The sequence below is a fragment of the Meriones unguiculatus genome, chromosome 14 (genome assembly GCF_030254825.1).
Source record: "Meriones unguiculatus strain TT.TT164.6M chromosome 14, Bangor_MerUng_6.1, whole genome shotgun sequence".
Lineage (NCBI taxonomy): Eukaryota > Metazoa > Chordata > Mammalia > Rodentia > Muridae > Meriones > Meriones unguiculatus.
The window spans coordinates 69,288,353-69,304,934 of record NC_083361.1 but is presented as its reverse complement, the minus strand read 5'-3'; the positions used below and the strand labels follow the sequence as shown (position 1 = coordinate 69,304,934).

The 16,582-nt window shown below is 51.5% G+C and overlaps 1 protein-coding gene across 6 annotated transcripts in view; it reads right to left on the bottom strand.

Annotated features, from left to right (window-relative positions):
• Slc28a1 (solute carrier family 28 member 1) overlaps nt 1-16,582 on the bottom strand; it is a 44,815-nt gene that overhangs the window by 13,532 nt on the left and 14,701 nt on the right. For all 6 annotated transcript variants that reach the window (XM_060367439.1, XM_060367441.1, XM_060367440.1 and 3 more), the window contains 3 exons: nt 7,858-7,938; nt 5,353-5,433; nt 2,176-2,301 (listed from right to left, as the gene is read on the bottom strand). In XM_060367439.1, the coding sequence (XP_060223422.1) occupies nt 2,176-2,301; nt 5,353-5,433; nt 7,858-7,938 (288 nt within the window). The remainder of the gene's footprint in view (nt 1-2,175; nt 2,302-5,352; nt 5,434-7,857; nt 7,939-16,582) is intronic.

The window sequence follows — 16,582 nt, the reverse complement described above, 5'->3', positions numbered from 1 at the left end:
TTTTTTTCTATGTTACCATGACTGGCCTTGAATCTTTGATTCTTCTGTCTCAGCTTCTGGAGTGCTGAGGTCACTGGTGGTGACAGGTGTGTATTTTATTTTGTTTTTTAACGCAGGGTTTTTTCTGTGTATCTCTGGCTGTCCTAGAACTCACTCTGTAGATCAGGCTGGCTTTGAACTCAGAGATCTGCCTGCTTCTGTCTCCCAAGCGCTGGGATAAAAGGTGTGTGCCACTACAGCCTGGCTTTATTTTATGTTTTTCAGGTCTTTCCAGATGGTAGTCCAGCACTATTTGTGAGCTACAATGCTTGCCTTTTAAGTCCTAGTTAATGAACGGAGGTCTCTGCAAAGCTCATGTGGCTAGAAAGAACATGGGGACAAACGATTCTTAAGACTGACGGCAAGGCCCTGAGCAGAGACTTTTAGAGACCTTAGGGGGTGAAAGCAGTGTGTCTAATATGTCACTGTGTCACTGTGAGGAACAGTTCCAGCAGCAAAGTTTGGGGTTTCCACTTTTATCCGTTTTCCCCCCACCTTTGTTTGACTTTTGAGGCAGGATAGCCTTCAGCTCTATGTATAGTTAATGACCCAGGACTTCTGATCCTCCTGCCTATACCTCCCAAAGGCTGGGACTGCAGCTCTTTTAAAAAGAAATTGTGTGTGTGTCCCAAGTGCATGGACATGCCCACCCACGTGGGAGGCAAAGGACAACTTTCAGGAGTTGCTTTTCTCCTTCCAGCATGGAACTCTGGGTATTGCCCTCAGCTCCACGCAGGCTTGGCAGCAGTTGCTTTCCCTGCTGCACTGTCTTGCCCACCTGGGTTTTGTTTTTGTTTTGACAGCATCTTGCTACGTGGCCCAGGTGGTCCTTGAACTCAAGTTCTTCCTGCGTTGGCCTCTAATTGCTGGACCATCTCTCAGCCTGCTGTTCGACAGCCTTGATTGACATCCTGATCCTACTTCACAAATTCTGGGATGGGGGCCTGGACCACTACCAGTTCACGATGTGAGCTTTAAAAAACCAAAAATCCAAAACAAAACAAACAAACAAACAAAACAAAACAACAACGACAAAAACATGCATTCATGAGGCTGGGACACGGACACAGCTTGGTTTGTGGACTGTTCCCCTGGTGTTCTTGAGGCCCTGTATCCAAATTCTAGCATCATATAAACCATGTCTGGAGGTGTAATCCCAAACCTTGGGATAACATAGGAGTCCACCAACCTAGACTACACAGGGAATCCCTGCCTTAAAAACATCAAAGCAGTTGGGCACTGTAGTGAGAAATTTTAATTGCAGCTCTTGGAAGGCAAAGGCAGGGGGGGTCTCTGTGAGTTCAAGGCCAGCCTGGTCTGTGTAGACAGTTCCAGGACAGCCAGGACTACAACAGAGAGACCCTAGCTCAAAACAGACAAACAAAACACCAAATCACACTGGGCATGGTGGCACACACTTTTAGCCACAGCACTGGGGGAGCTGAGGCAGGCAGATCTCTATGAGTTTGAGGCCAGGCTCCATAGTGACCCCCAGGTTATCCAAGGCTACACACTGAGACCCTGTCTCAAACAAGAACAACAAAAACAATAAACACCAAAACAAATACTTCATTCACTCCTGTAACAACCAAAGGCATCTTTGATAGTTACCACAGGGAAAAAAAATAAACAAACTGAAGCTTTGTATGCGAAAGCACAGACAGGCACATAGCGTTTCACTGAGCATTCTCTGTGACAATCAAAATTTCTTCTCTGCCCATGTTGTTGTATTGTGAATTAGGGGCCCGATTCACACCACTGGACTGGCCCAGGAAAGGAGAGCCTCATTTAGGAGGGCAGATCTCCAGGGATAGCCTAGCTGTGGGACCAGAAAGAAGTAAGCTGCATTTTGGAGTCAGATGGATCCCAGCTTTGACCATTAATTTATTCTCTGAGCCTCAGTTTGCTTATCTATAAAATGGGGATGTTAAATCGCCTGAGCTTAGTAAAGGGAATTCTGGGAATCTGCCCCGGTGGCCCTGTGTGATGCCTAAGCAGGTCTGCCTTGCTCAGGAAAAGCTGGGCTCTCAGACAGAGAGGGGAACCCCGTGGCAGCTGTGACTGGGAGCAGGCGGAACTTCCAGAAAGGCAATTTCAGGGATTTGGCATAGCCAAGCAGAGAAAGGTTCTACCTACCCCAAAAGAGATGTAGGCGCCCAGGAGGCTGCCGGCAATAGTGGCATAGCCTCCAGTCATGACAACGTGAACTTCAGAGAGGGTCATGTCTGCCAGGTAGGGCCGGATCAGCAGAGGAGCTTCGGTCTACAAACAAGTCAGACAGCAGACAGTGAGCTGTGGCGGCTGGGCGTTCTTCTCACCACCCCTTCTCTGGGAGTGGTGGTCACAGTGTCGGAAGGAGAATCTCAGAGGAGGAAACAGAAGGGTGGCTTCCTCTTCAGCCGAGCCCCTCTGGATCTCACTGTCTTCCCACCTCTGGGACAGGACCTCCATCCCACACTCCCTGGTTGACAGTGCTCCCTGTGTTGATACATACCATGTGCCTCACACTCAGGCGCCTCCCCTCACTGCTTACTACCAGAAAGGAGCCTCGTTTTCCAGAGGAGCAAACAGAGGCTTGGGAGGGGAAACAAGCCTGAACCTCTAATGAGGCCAGGCATACCACCAAGGAAGGAACTGGGCATGCAGTCGTGGTTTGCTTTGGGGCCTGTGGAGGAAGTCTGGGCCACTCTTTGTTTGTCTGGTCTAGCTCTGGGCCCCTGGCATTCTCGATACTGCTCGGCAGGATAGGGAGATGGGAGTGCGATGGTGGATCTTCGCCGTCAACGTGACTGGATTTACAGTCACCACGGGAACACACCTCTTGGTGCATCTGTAAGGGAGCTGTCACACAAAGAGGTCTAACTGATGAAGGACGATCCACCTACCCTGAACATGGAAGGCACCATCTCGTAGGCTGGGGCCCCAGAATAAAAAGTAGAAAGACAGCCGAGCGCCAGCATTTGCCTCTCTCCCCTCACACGCGCACTGCCGAGCCTTCTCTGTCATGAGAGACTATACCTCTAAACTGTGAGTTAAAACAAACATCGTCTTCCTTCTTTAAGAGACAAGAAAGGTAAGCAATACAGACAGAACAAAGGCCCTGGGACAGGAATGAGACTGACCAAGTTTGAGAAGTGCTGAGGAGGAAGAAGGATCTGTCACAGAGCGCTGTGTGTGGGGGGACTAGTTTGACATGGAGGCAGAAGAGGGCAGATGGGCTCTGGGGAAGAAGTTCACTTGTTTGGGTGGGGCATGGCATGGCGTGTGTGTGTGTGTGTGTGTGTGTGTGTGTGAGACGAGGGTGGAACCTCTCTGGGTTTGCCCATGTTAGGCAAGCATTCTACCACTGAGTCACACCCCCAGCTTCTCATCCGTGTTTTTGAAGCGTTACTCAGGCATATGTCTAAGGATGGATGCCAGGAGTGAGGATGGAAGCAGGGAGAACGGGCAGTGGGTACAGTGGTCCAGGAGACTGGCAACATGGCTCACAGCAAGGGAGAAGGGCGGGACCAGTGCCGGATGGATGCAGAAACAGAGCTGAGAGACTTGGAACCAGATGGGATGCATGGGCAGAGCTGCACGGGGAAGGCAATATGGCTGAGTCGTCTGCATCTCCTGGGAGATGCCACTGCCTCCTCTAACCCTTGGAAGTGTGCAGCTGTGCCAAGGGAGGGAGTCCAGGTCCTATTTGGTGAACCTGAGATATCACTGAGTTATTGAGCTGGGACGGGGATGGTAAGAAACGCGTCAGACCGTCAGTCCAGAATTTGGGGAGGAAGGATGAGCTCAGGGCTCCAGAGCAGGGCACAGCCACAGCATTTACAGCCCTGCGGCTGTTGTAAAACCGTGGAGAGGGAGTGTGGGCTGCGGTGGCCCAGGCAGTCCTTGTTTATGGACGATGTCAGCAAACCTCGAAGGCTCGTTACTCTATCCTTCCCTTTGATGGAAATGAAGCAAGCCCAAGGTCTAGAGCAGTTGGACCTACGACTTAGACACACTAATGTGCTTTGGGAGCTCTTTATGACAACCAGTATTACATCCGCTACTATTTATGTTTTCTGCACGGAAACAGGCTGCATCTCCAAGCTTTCGTAATAGGTAGGCTTCCGTGGTTTGGATCTTCCTCCTCTTGGGCCTCAGTATAAACATCTTGTTTGTTTGTTTGTTTGTTTGTTTGAGACAGGGTTTCTCAGTGTAGCCTTGGCTGTCCTGGAACTTGCTCTGTAGACCAGGCTGGCCTCGAACTCACAGAGATCCGCCTGCCTCTGCCTCCTGAGTGCTGGGATTAAAGGCGTGAGCCGCAGTGACCGGCTCAGTGTGAACACCTTAAAGAGGTTTGGGCGGTAGCTCACACCTGTCATGGGAACAGTCAAGAGGTGGAGGCAGGAGGATCAACTGAAGGCCAATGTTGGCTACATGGCGAGTTTGAGGCCAGCCTGGGCTACATAAGACTCCCCCTCTCTCTCAAAATAATGACAACAAAAGCTGAGAGAGAGAAAGCTGGGCATGGTGGCATAAGCCCTTAATCCCAGCACTCAGGAGGCAAAGGCAGGCAGATCTCTGTGAGTTTAAGGCCACCCCGGTCTACAGATTGAGTCCAAGACAGCCAGAGCTCTGTTACACAGAAAAAAAATCCTGTCTCAAAAAACAAACAAAAAAGCCAAGAAGACAGAGACAGAAGGAAAGAGACAGAGGTGGGTTATTTTGCAAGCTGTTTCACCTACAACACCAAACATGCAAACTATAAAACCCTTTGAAATTAATGTGTTTGCACCATAACAAAAAAAAAACAGGCGGCTATCTTCTGAACATTCCTAAACTACCCAGTGGAATAAGGAGTCACTTGGCGAGGGTGTATTAGGGACTCACTGGCTGCCACAGTCTCCTTCTTGGAAAGGTCAGGCCTGAAGAGAGTCGGGAGTCCTGGTGCCTTCAGAAACAGTTACTTTCAAAAGTACATTGCAGACAGAGGGAAACTGAGGCACAGTGATATAGAGCAAAGAGTCCTGCCCAAGGGGAGAAAAACTAACCGTGCCTTCACTTATCTCCGAGGGATCTTGGCCAAACCATTCAGATTGCCCGAGGCCTCAGTTTCCCCACCTGAGGCCTATGAGTATCTAAGCTGATGGCAAAAGCCTAGGCTGAAGGGGCAGAGGTGCCAAACAGGCCATGTCTGGGTTTGGCATGGTACAGCAGGGCATGCGGCCACCAGATGGAGCATCCCTGGGCAGCAGGCTTCGAAGATCCCGGGGACAGGCTCTGATGGCTCTCCCTGCCCCGCTCCAGTCTCTTCGGTGTAGCTGCGGTACCCACCTGGCTCACAAAGATGTTTCCTGCTACACTCAGGGTCTCAGTGGCTGAGGTGCCCATGGTGACCTGCATCAGCCAGGTGATCTGGAAGAAGCCAGAGCACTCGTGAGCGGACACCATCAAGCCCAGTCAGAAGGCGTTGGGAGTGAAGGCGACTTAAAAGTTTCCCCTCCAGCCCAGGGCCCTCTGTGGTTTGAATGGCCTCCCGAAACTCACGCTGAAACTTCATTAGCATTGGGACAGTGTTAAGAGGCGATCAGGGGCACTGGGCTCCATTGGTCATGTACAGAGCACCAGCACCTGTAACCCCAGCGCTGGGGAGGCTGGGACATGGGGATCCCTGGGGCTTGCTGGCCAGCCAGTCTAGCCAAATCAGTGAGCTCCAGCGAGAGATCCTATCAGAGAATGAGGTGGAGCGTCAGCTAGCTAGACCATCAAGCGAAGGCAATTGTCGCCTGATGAGCCCCAGGACCCACACAGTGGAAAGAGAAGCAGCTTCTACAAGTTGTCCTGTGACTGCTACACAAGTCTGTGGGATACATAACACACAGAGAGAGATGTGTGTGATATGTGTGTGTGTATTTGTTTGTTTTACGTGTATGTATGTGCAGGTGCCTGAGGCTTGGAGAAAAAGACATCCGATCCCCTGGAGCTAGAGTTACTGGGAGTTGTAAGCCAGCAAGGTGAACCCTGGCAACCCAATCGTGTCCTCTGCATGAACAGTACATGCTCTTAACTGCTGAGCCATCTCTCCAGCCCCTAGATAAATAATTAAAACAAAACAAAACAAATCTGTTAGCTGGGCCTGGTGGCACACACATTTTTAATCCAACACTGGGGAAGCAGAGGCAGGCACATCTCTGTGAGTCTGAGGCCAGCCTGATTCACAGAGTGAGTTCCAGGGCAGCCAGAGCTACATAATAAGACCCTGTCTAAAAAAAAAATAAAAAAAATAAAAAGTTTAAATTCATTCACCATAATGCCTAACTTTCCTCAGTTACTCCGCTACAGGACTTCCTTTCCTTTTCCAAGTAACAACTGGTGACATGCCAGGGTCTAGAGTTCAGCGGCAAAGGGTTTGAGACACACTGTACTAGAACGTTCTTCTTGGGAATGTTTCTGCGCTGCCGCCGCCCCTCAGCCTGCCCTCGGCCAGGCTCTGTTTGGGATTAGCCTTCCTTCCCTCCTCTCTTCTTCTTGTCCGCGCCCATCATTCTCTGGACTCCAGCCCTGCGGTGGAAGGTGCGGGTGCAAGCCCTCGCACTTTTCTGCCTGCAGCACCATCTGTCCGAGCCCACGGTGAAACACACTCTCCGGATCCAGGGCCAGTCGGTCACCTCTTTTGGATTCTGCAGGGCGTGCTCTTAACACAACCGTGGGTCACTTTTTGTTCTTGTTATCCCAAGGTGCTGGTTTATTCTGAGCTCTGCTGGCTAAAACCTCAGCATCTTTTGCCAGGTCTCATGCTGTCTCCTACATCCCAGTCTTACGCCGAATTTATAAACCTAAACGCGCTTGGGCTGTCAAGACGGCGTAGCAGGTAAAGGTGCCCAACCTGAGTTGGATCCCCAGGTCCCACAAGGCAGAAGGAGAAAATCCGACCGACTCCTGCAAGAGGTTTTCTGACCTCCACACGTACATCCTGATGTACACACGTGCACACACGTGCATGTGCACACTCCATAAACTAACTAGTGAATAAACAAATGTAATAGTCTCTCTTTCCTTTTCTTTTCTTGAGACAGGGTTTCTCTGTGTAGCCCTGCCTGTCCTGGAACTCACTCAGAGACAGGCAGAGATCTGCCTGTCTCTGCCTCCTGAGTGCTGGGATTAAAGATGTATGCCACCACTGACTGGCTTGTAATCGTTTTTTTTTTTTTTTTTTTTTTTCTTTTTGAGACAGGGTTTTTCTGTGTAGCCTTAGCTGTCCTGGACTTGATTTGTAGACCAGGCTGCCTCGACATCTGCCTGCAAATCCTTCCCCAAGTGCTGGGAATACAGGCATATGAGCCCAGCTGTAATAGTTTTTTTAAAGTAAGCACGTTTATACCGGCTGGGTCTGGCCAATGTGGCCTGGTGTTATAATCTCTCAGGATCATTTTGGTATAATTTTCCCCTTAAAGCCTGTGTCAGCTCATAGACCCCCAACCCTCTCTCCCATAGAGACAGCATTGGAAATTGTGCCATTTTTCCCGAGTATCACAACAAGACACCTTCTGAAGGGATGTTTGATTAGCAATGGATTTGAAAAGAAGATGCAGTGTGAGAGCAGAACATTCTAGAAGACATGACCTTCAGGAGCAAGAGACCCTGGGAGCAGAGGATTCTGGGAAGGTATGGATGCAGAAAGCAAGGAATTCTAGGGTCGGGAGGTAAACTTTGAGCCGTGGGATACTGGGAGAGTGTGGATGCTGAGGGCAGGGGCCTCCTGGGATGACAGTGTTCTACAAGGCTGGGAACCTGGGAACTGGTGGCTCAGAAGAACCGCACGCAGGCCTGAGGACTCACCTTCAGGATCACCCACTGCATGAGGCCCAGATAGTAGAGAATGGACATGACACAGCTGAAGAAAACAATGATGGGTAACACCTGCCGGAGAACAGAGGATCCTGGGTTAGAGGTGTGGGGCGGGCCCAGGGAGCCAAAGCCTTGTCTCTCAGAGGTCTGCCAAGAGCAGGGAGAAGCTCTGGGGTCAGTGCTAGAGTCCCAGGTGATCCTGGGGGGAGGGGCTCCTTACGGGACTGCTGATTCCCCTGTTCCTAGTAGGCCATCCGAAGGCCACCCTTTCTCTTTCCCCAACACAGGCCCCTGCTGGGCTGTGAGAGGGGCTGCCTTTTACCATCTGCTTCTTCACGGCTAGTGTGAAGAGAACTCCTTAGGATTGTCATGCAGGGTAAAGTTGCTGGCTCAGCTCTGGCACACTCGTGAACTCTCCTTCTGGTCTATAACTCTGGCCTGGGTGGGCTTCCCCCCACTGAGGGTCCAGTTTAGGGGACCCTCCTTATGGTGGTTTTCTGCTTCTGCTCAGGGCCATCCAGCTTGGAGCAGACTTATCCTGGCCCCACCTTTAGCATCTCATCCTGTCACCTTCCTTTTCAGTCATGTCAGAACCCTCAAACCCATTCCTTCCCTTCCCACCCCAGGGCTTTCTTACATCAGCTCTTTTATTTATTTCTTTTTTGGGGGTGGGGTGGTTCAAGACAGGGTCTCTCTGTGTAGCCTTGGCTGGCCTAGACCCACTCTGTAGACCAGCTGTCCTCAAACTCAGAGATCTGACCGCCTCTGCCTCCCGAGGGCTGGGATTGCAGGGGTGCGCCAGCACACCCAGCTGATTTATTTATTCTTAAAGGTTTGTTGTTCAGTTGTATGGAGGGGTGTGGCATGCAGGTGCAGGGGCCTGCAAAAGGCGAAAGAGGGCATCAGACACCCTGGAGCTGGAGTTACGGGAGGCCCTAAGGAAATGCCAGACACAGGTGCCGGGGACCACACGTGGACTCCCGCAAGAGCGTGCTCTCACCTGCGGAGCCATCTCTCCAGCCCCAGCTGTAGCTCACTGTCACTGGTACGGGCAGATTTGCTTGTCTTCTGCCTGAGGGCCGATGTAGCTGCCCACAGCGTGGCTACACACGGTGAGCTCATGTTGGGAAACGAGGACAAGGAAGCTCTCGGAGTCTCTTGGGAAGCTTGCTTTTGAGTATATGGCCCTCTCCCGAGCCCGTTGCCACCCCTCAGTGCTCATGCGGAAAACAAAGGTCGGGAATAGGAAAGAAGGGAGAAGCTCCCTGTGGGGACGCGTGAGGCGATTCCTAAGCCTGTTAAACTCGAAGAGGCTTACCATGAGCATGTTCTGTGTTATTACATGAGGGAAAGGCAGGAAGTGTGTGTGGACATGGGACATCATTCGAAGGGCTTGCAAGCGACGGTGGCAGCAGGCATCTGAAACGGAGTGGCTGAGGGCTGGGGCTTGGGGGACATGTGCCTCGTAGGTTCTTCTTTCCAGTGAAGTGTCTGTCCTACCTGTTATTGCTTTTCCAATAGTTCAAAAGTCCCGAATAGTTGCTAATAATATGGGCATTTCCTCTCATTAAAAAGTGGGAAAGTTGCCAGATGGTGGTGGCACAAATCTCTAATCCCAGCACTTGGGAGGCAGAGGCAGGTGGATCTCTGAGTTTGAGGCCAGCCTGACCTACAGGGTGAGTTCCAGGGCAGCCAGGGCTACACAGAGAAATCCTGTCTCAATAAATAAATAAAAGAAGTGGAAGAGTTGGAATATTAAAACATGGACTGGGAGCCAGCAAGCTGGCTCAGCCAAGAGTTTGATCCCTGGGACCCACACATAGAAGAGAATCGGCTCATTGTTTTCTCACTTCAACACCGATACTAAGGCAGATGCATACCAGCACTCACACACTCTCTCTCTCACACACACAGACGCTTGCATACATGCATACTCACACACATACACAGACTCACACACAGACACACAGATGTGCACACACACACACTCATATACACTCACCCATACACATGGACATATAGTGATAAACAGACCCCCACACACATACTCACCCATACAAAAACACACTCACACATATTTACACTCACACACTCACAAACAGACACACAGACAGCCCCCACAAACACAGACACAGATGCAGACACTCACTATACATAACAGAATCATATACTCTCACACACAGACCCCCACACACGAAGACACTCATATATATTCATACACAATCACAAGCTCAAAGAGACACTCATACACAAACACACACACATACTGAAAAAATCTTTTTCAAAAGGGAAAGAAGGCACTACTTTCAAATAAACACTTCTGTCCTGTGTGCCAGGGCCATGGGAAATTTGTTTTTCTTTTCTTTTTTTTTTTTTTTCTTTGTTGTTGTTTTGTTTTGTTGAGGCGGAGGCAGGTGGATATCTATGAGTTCGAGGCCAGCCTGGTCTACAAATTGAGTCAAGCATAGCCAGGCTGTTACACAGAGAAACCCTGTCTTGAAAAAAGAAAAGAAAAGAAGAGAAAAGAAATGCAGTTGAGGCCTTTGAGATGGCTCAGCAGGTAAAGGCTGGACACCAGGCCTGGTGACCTAAGACCTACCCTTGAGACCCACATGGTAGAGAAGAACCGACTCTCACAAGCTGTCCTCTGACTTCCACACACACGTGGTAGCACATACGTAGCTCCCACGCATAGACCCAATGAATGAATGAAAAGTTATCTTCAAAGAAAATGGTCCAGCTGAAGTAACAGAACAGACACCACTCACAGAAAACTGCTCAAGTGTGCAGAGCTGGACCCCGGAGCCTGAAGCTCGAAGGTGAGGGGAGAATAAAGAGTCTAGGAGGCTGAGGACTTGGAGGTAGAATGGCCAAAAGAAGAATGACAGAGAGCAAGCAGGCCTGGCCTGTCTATGAGGGGGTCTCAGCACTCTGGTGAGACAATGCCAGAGACGGACTTTTACAGTTAGCAAGATGCCTCACTAGGTAAGAGCAATGGCAGAGGAACAGTGTGGGCACAGACCAAAGCCACGTAACGCCGAGAAAGAACAAGGGAGATGGCACGGATGGGAGGCCAGGCTAGCCGGGAAGGCTGAGGGGCTGGTTAGTAGTGATTCGGGGAGGGAGAGTCTTGCACAGTCTCTCTCTAGAACAGGTAGATGGTCATAGGTGGCAGCAAAGCTCTGCTCCCACAGCCCAGCTGAGGATGAGAAAGGAGTCTGGCTGAGGGTGCCCCTCCCCCCTCCCAGTCAACAGCACAGGCCTTCTCTGGATTTGCTCTACTCCATCCCCTGCTGCTGGGGATGTCACATGACGGGAAGCATAGGTTCTGGCTTCAGAAACCCTGCCTCTGCCCCATAACTCCTCCTTACCAATCCCTGGAACTGGAACTACTCACAGCCCAGGGTGGTGACGTCATTCTGCTCCCCCAGAAGCCAGATCTGCGTGCTGTCTAGTCAGCTGGTGCCGTTAGCTGTGTGAGGGACCCCAGGGCAACAGCCCCAGGCTCAAGCCAGGAAGACATGTCGGGGATGGCAGAGTGGGCATCAGAAGGCATGCTCTAACCACAGACAGTAGCTGCTGGTGAGAGGGAAGGTGCATTTGGGCTCAAGTGGTGAATGGTAAAGGAAGGAAGGGAAATGGGAGAGAAGTGGTCTCAAGGTAGCTTGGTAGCAAAGCATTTGCCCAGCCTGTGAGGCCCAGGAGACTCAGCACCAAAAAGAATAGGAGAGAGACACAAAGGGAAGGAAGGAAGGGAGGGAGGGAGGGAGGGAAGGAGGGAAGGCAGGCTCTAATTTTCTAAGGTAGTACATGTTATAATAATCCCTGTGGCCAGTATGATCTCACAGCCCAAGAACCACCTTGGACCTACAGTGCCTGGGATAGCAGTCAAGCAGGTAACTCGGGGCAGGGATACGGAGGAAGGATGAAAGGACATTGATGCCTACTGTGTGCCAGATATCCGATGATAAACCTCAGAGCAACTGAGGTGGGCATGTACCTAGCTGCACTTAACCAATGGGTACACCGAGGCTCTGAGGTGTGTGGCTCCTGTGCAAGGTCACACAATTGAGAATGGGCCCAGAGACCCCCTAACTGCCAGGAAGGTTGCCAAAGTCCTGTATGGCTGAGGGCATTTGCCCTGGAGAAAGCTTGTTTCTCTGCACTCAGGGCTGCACGTGTCCCTGCTGTAGGCTGAATCTCCAGTCTCACATGATGAAGCCAAAGCCCAGATGACAGGATTAGAGAGTCATCAGAGTGAAGACCTCATGAATGGGGTCCGCTCCCCTTAAGCAAGAGGCCCCAGAGTGCTCACTCTGTCTTCAACCATATGAGGGGAGGGGAGGGGTGAGGAGAAGAGGGGAGGGGAAAGGGGGAGGAGGGGAGGAGAGGGGAAGAGAGGGGATGGGAGAAGAGGAGAGGAGAAGGGAAGGGAGGGGAGATAGGACGGGAGAGGAGAGGGCAGGGGAGAGGAGGAGAGGAGAGGGAGGGGAGAGGAAGGGAAGGGAGGGGAGGTAGGAAGGGAGAGGAGAGGGCAGGGACGGGGAGAGGAAGGGGAGGGAGAAGAGAAGCATCTATGACCCGGAAGGATTTCTTATCAGAATGTGACCACAGTGGCAGTGGCACTTTGCTTTCCTTTCCAGCCTCTAGGGCACTAAGGCATACATTCCTGCTGTTGGTGACCCAGCAGGAATCATCCTAGCATCCCGTACTCTGAGGACCATTGCTCCAGAGTCTCCACCGCACTCCTTGGAACAATTTCATCCTGCCTGGAAATCAAACCTATTCAAACTGGCTCTCTTTCCTCAGCCATCCCATGTCCTTCCTTTCAGCCTTCCCGCTCAGTCTCCGCTCTCTTCCCATCCTTCTCTGAAAACTCTGAAAACCGTGCTGAGGGGGTTAGAGTTCGCCTTAGGCAGACACCCCCAAACTCTGGGGAGATAAAAAGTTTCTTTCACCTTAGGGGTTCCTCAGGGGAGAGGAGTTGAACAACACGGCTTAGCTGAGTAGGTGGGACCCATGCCAGAGGCTGGAGCCATCCACTGTGAGAGGAGGAGGGAGTGTGTGATCTTAGGTCAGCCGGGCCCAGCCAGCAAGCAGGAGCTGGGGTGTGAGGAGGGGGGCACAGGGGGATTGGGTGGAAAGTTACTAGAACTGAGATGGAGCCAAAGCGGGGGTGGGATGGGGGTGGGTGGGAAGATGACTAATGAAGTGGATACAGCCAGGAGGGGGACACGTGGACCGTGTGGGACTCTGGGCCCAGGAGAAGCAGGAGGCTAAAGAAGTCCCAGGGTGATTCCACTTCCTGGAGAAGAGATGATTTGGACTAGGTCCCAGCAGGAGACAACCTGGGTTCTAAAAATCGGCAGGAGCTTGGGGAAGGCTTCCCAGAGTGGACACTGGCCAGAGGCTTGGACTAGAGTCTGAGGTTCACAGGAAGTGCCCTGAGTTCAACTCAGCACCCAACAGAGACACCCTACCTCAAGGGCAAGTCCCAAGGTTGAAAGGTGTGTGTGTGTGTGTGTGTGTGTGTGTGTACTTGCTAAGACTGCTGTTGGCTAACACACTGACCAGGAATTCATCTGCACGACAGGCCTCCCAGGAGCTGGGTATCAAACTGCAAACCGCTGAGGCTAAGCCAGTGTTGAGCCACGTGCTACCTTCCCCTAACTGAATATTGAATCTTTGCTATTTTGTTAGCATGGACGCATTCCTGGCGTTATCAAAGGTGCTTCTGGGTTTACAGGAAAAACACACCATGATTGGTGTTTCCTCGGAGTGTGAGGAGGGCCGCTGACTCCTGTCACTAGCAGTGACAAGTCTAACCCTGGACTGCCCTGCCCCTCTGGTGATGGTGGCCAGCTTTAGTCCCAGGGCTTGGCTAGACCTTCTGTAAGTCAAAGGCCACAGAGCTCCTGCCTGGCACTGACAGTTGAGGCTCAGTGGTTCTAAAGGGTGAATTGCAGACAGAGCTCAAATCTCTCCTGTGCAGGTGTGTGCCTGCTCTTCCAGAATGGAGGGAACAGCCACTGCCAGAGGGGGAAGGACATAGCAGCATCCCAGCAACACTGACAGTCTAGAATGGGGGCCTTTTGAGACAGGCTGCTGGCCGGGAGCTCCTTCCCTTCCTTCTTTTCCTGCAGTAGCTTTCATGTCCATCGACAGCCCCCTTTTCCCACTGTCAGCCCATGGGCTCCTGTGGGCATGACAGTGAAAGTCAGCACTGTCAGCCAGACCAAAAGCCACTCTGCAGCAAATAGTGAGAAAGTCAGTCTCCGTCTCTCTGTCTGACTGTCTCTGTTTGTGTCTCTGTGTTTCTCTCTCTGTCTCTCTGTCTCACTCGCTCTCTCTTTCTCCCTTCCTCCCACCCTTTTCCCATCATCCCTTCTAAAGCATGGTAAGTATTCGCCGTCACCCCAAGACTGCCTGCTCATAGCTAAAACCTGGACGGAGGCAAGATCAGACCAAGGCACATGGATTCCAGATCATGTCGAGCACCCGGTCCAGAAGGACCTGAAGTCCCTGCAGTTCCCAATCACAGAAATTAATCTTTTGTAATAATAATAAAAAGAAATCAGTCTTTCTGTGCCTGGAAGCCAATTTGAGTTTGTCTTCCTGCATACACATTTCATTACCTGACGAATTACACACTGGCCAGGAAGAACAGCCCACATTCCCAGATACAGCCCAAGTTATGGAAGTGAGACACTAAGGAAGGAAACCAGCTAGAGGCGCCAAGCCCATTGCTGCTTCTCCCGGGCAGGATGTTATCATTGCTCTGGTCCTAAACTAGACCCATAACACAAGCTTGGACACTAGAGGCTAACGATCTAGCCGGCTGCCTTCGTTTCCAGGGCCTGCCTCTCCAAACGGTGCAATTTCTCCTCCTCCTCCCCCTCCTTTTTCTTGTTTTTGTTTTTTGAGGCAGAGTTTCTCTGTGTAGCCCTGCCAGTCCTGGAAGTGCCTCTTCAGACCAGGCTAGCCTTGGACTCAGAGATCCTCCTTCCTGCCTCCGCTTTGCAGGTGCCACCACCACCCCACTAAAGGATGTGTTCCTAAGGGTTGCTTCCACACCATCAGGTTGTTTTGGCCCCACGGCCCCAGCTTCACAGCAGAGCTTCACGAGAGCGCAGCCGCTCCAGCTGGGGGAGACAGCGTAACTGATCCAAGCATGCTCATATTATCTAATGCAGCCCAGTCAGAACCCTGCCCAGGCCTTGTCCAGCTGCAGAGGAGAGTCATCCCATGCTGGCTGATGTGTTGCAAGAATGAACATCTGGTGTTGACGGGGTAAACATGGTGTGAGGGACGGAGCTGACCCTGCAGGCCAAGCAGAGGGGACATGAGACTGCAGCTGTTCTGGCGCCTTTACCAGCTCCACCTGCCCTTCTAGTTTGTGAGCTCTGCCCCCTCCTCCTGGGGAAGCTAGGTGCAAGTGGCTTGCTGCCACCCTCAACCAGCAACCCCGAAGAATGCAACCCTCTATAAGCCAGAAGGAAGGGCCAGTAATGTTCTAAGGCCCAGAGCCCCTTGCCACCTAAGAAAAAGGCTCTAATGTTGGGGCACAGAAAACAACAACAAAAAAAAAACCAAGAACTGGGCCGGGGCTCCAATGTTGACTCACTAGCCTTGTGACTTTGGACAAGTATCAGCCGCGCTGAGCCTCAGGACCCTCATCTATAAAGGGATAATTGGATTTTCTCTGAAGGGTTGCTATGGGGCTGAAATGAAGTCTGGCCACGACTCTTCTTTGTAAGCTGTAGCAGTTATTAGGACTTTTTCCCCCTTGCACCATTACGAATTGTAACGGAACTATCCGATATGCAAGATATCTGATATGCAACACTGTGAAAGGGTTGTTCAGCCCCCAAAGAGGTAGGGACCCACAGGTTGAGAACCACACTAGACTCTCTGGCATTGACTGGGACAAACTGGTCTCTAAAAGCCCTGAATCGTTTCAAAGGCCACCGTTGGGCCCGGAGGGGTAAGAAACCCTGGGTCTTTCCGGGGAGGTTGGAGAGAGGAGAGTCTTCGTGTCTGACATGGGGTTGCATGCCTGTTACCCCAGCACTTCATGGGTAGCAGAAGCTCATCCTCAGCTCTGTGATGAGGTCAAGGCCCGCCTGGGCTACATGAGACCCTATCCCAGCACTCGGAGGCAGATGCCTACAGGGAGAGTTACAGGACAGCTAGAGCTGCACAGAGAAACCCCGTCTCAAGACAAAAACAAAACCAGCTTTTAAAAATGTAGTTCAGTCCTTGTATGAGACCACAGGGAGAGGCCTCCAGAGCCACACAGTCACTGGACCATGTTACCCTGGCCAGAGGGGCTATATCCGTTGGCTCACTGAGCACAGCCTCCCCAGCAGGCACAGAGGGACTTCCCAGGACCACTCCAGAACCATCACTCATCTACTTCATTCAGCAAACAGCAGAGTCCCTGGCCATGGCTCTGTGGGGCTTAAGGCCGCATGGAGGATACAAAGCCCCAGCCTTCACTTGAGTAGAGCCACCGTGCTCTGTTAAAAGCTGAGAAGCTCTGGGGGCTTCAAGAAAGATGTTCACCTCTTTCCCCTGGAACTTTGGGTGCCCGATACTTGCTTAGGCAGATCTGGAGAGAGCAGTCCCCACACGCTAGGGGAAAGTGTTCAGGTGAGCTTGTAGCATAGCCAAGGCTGCCCTTCTTGACACTTTTCTGCATAATGAAACTTGAAGG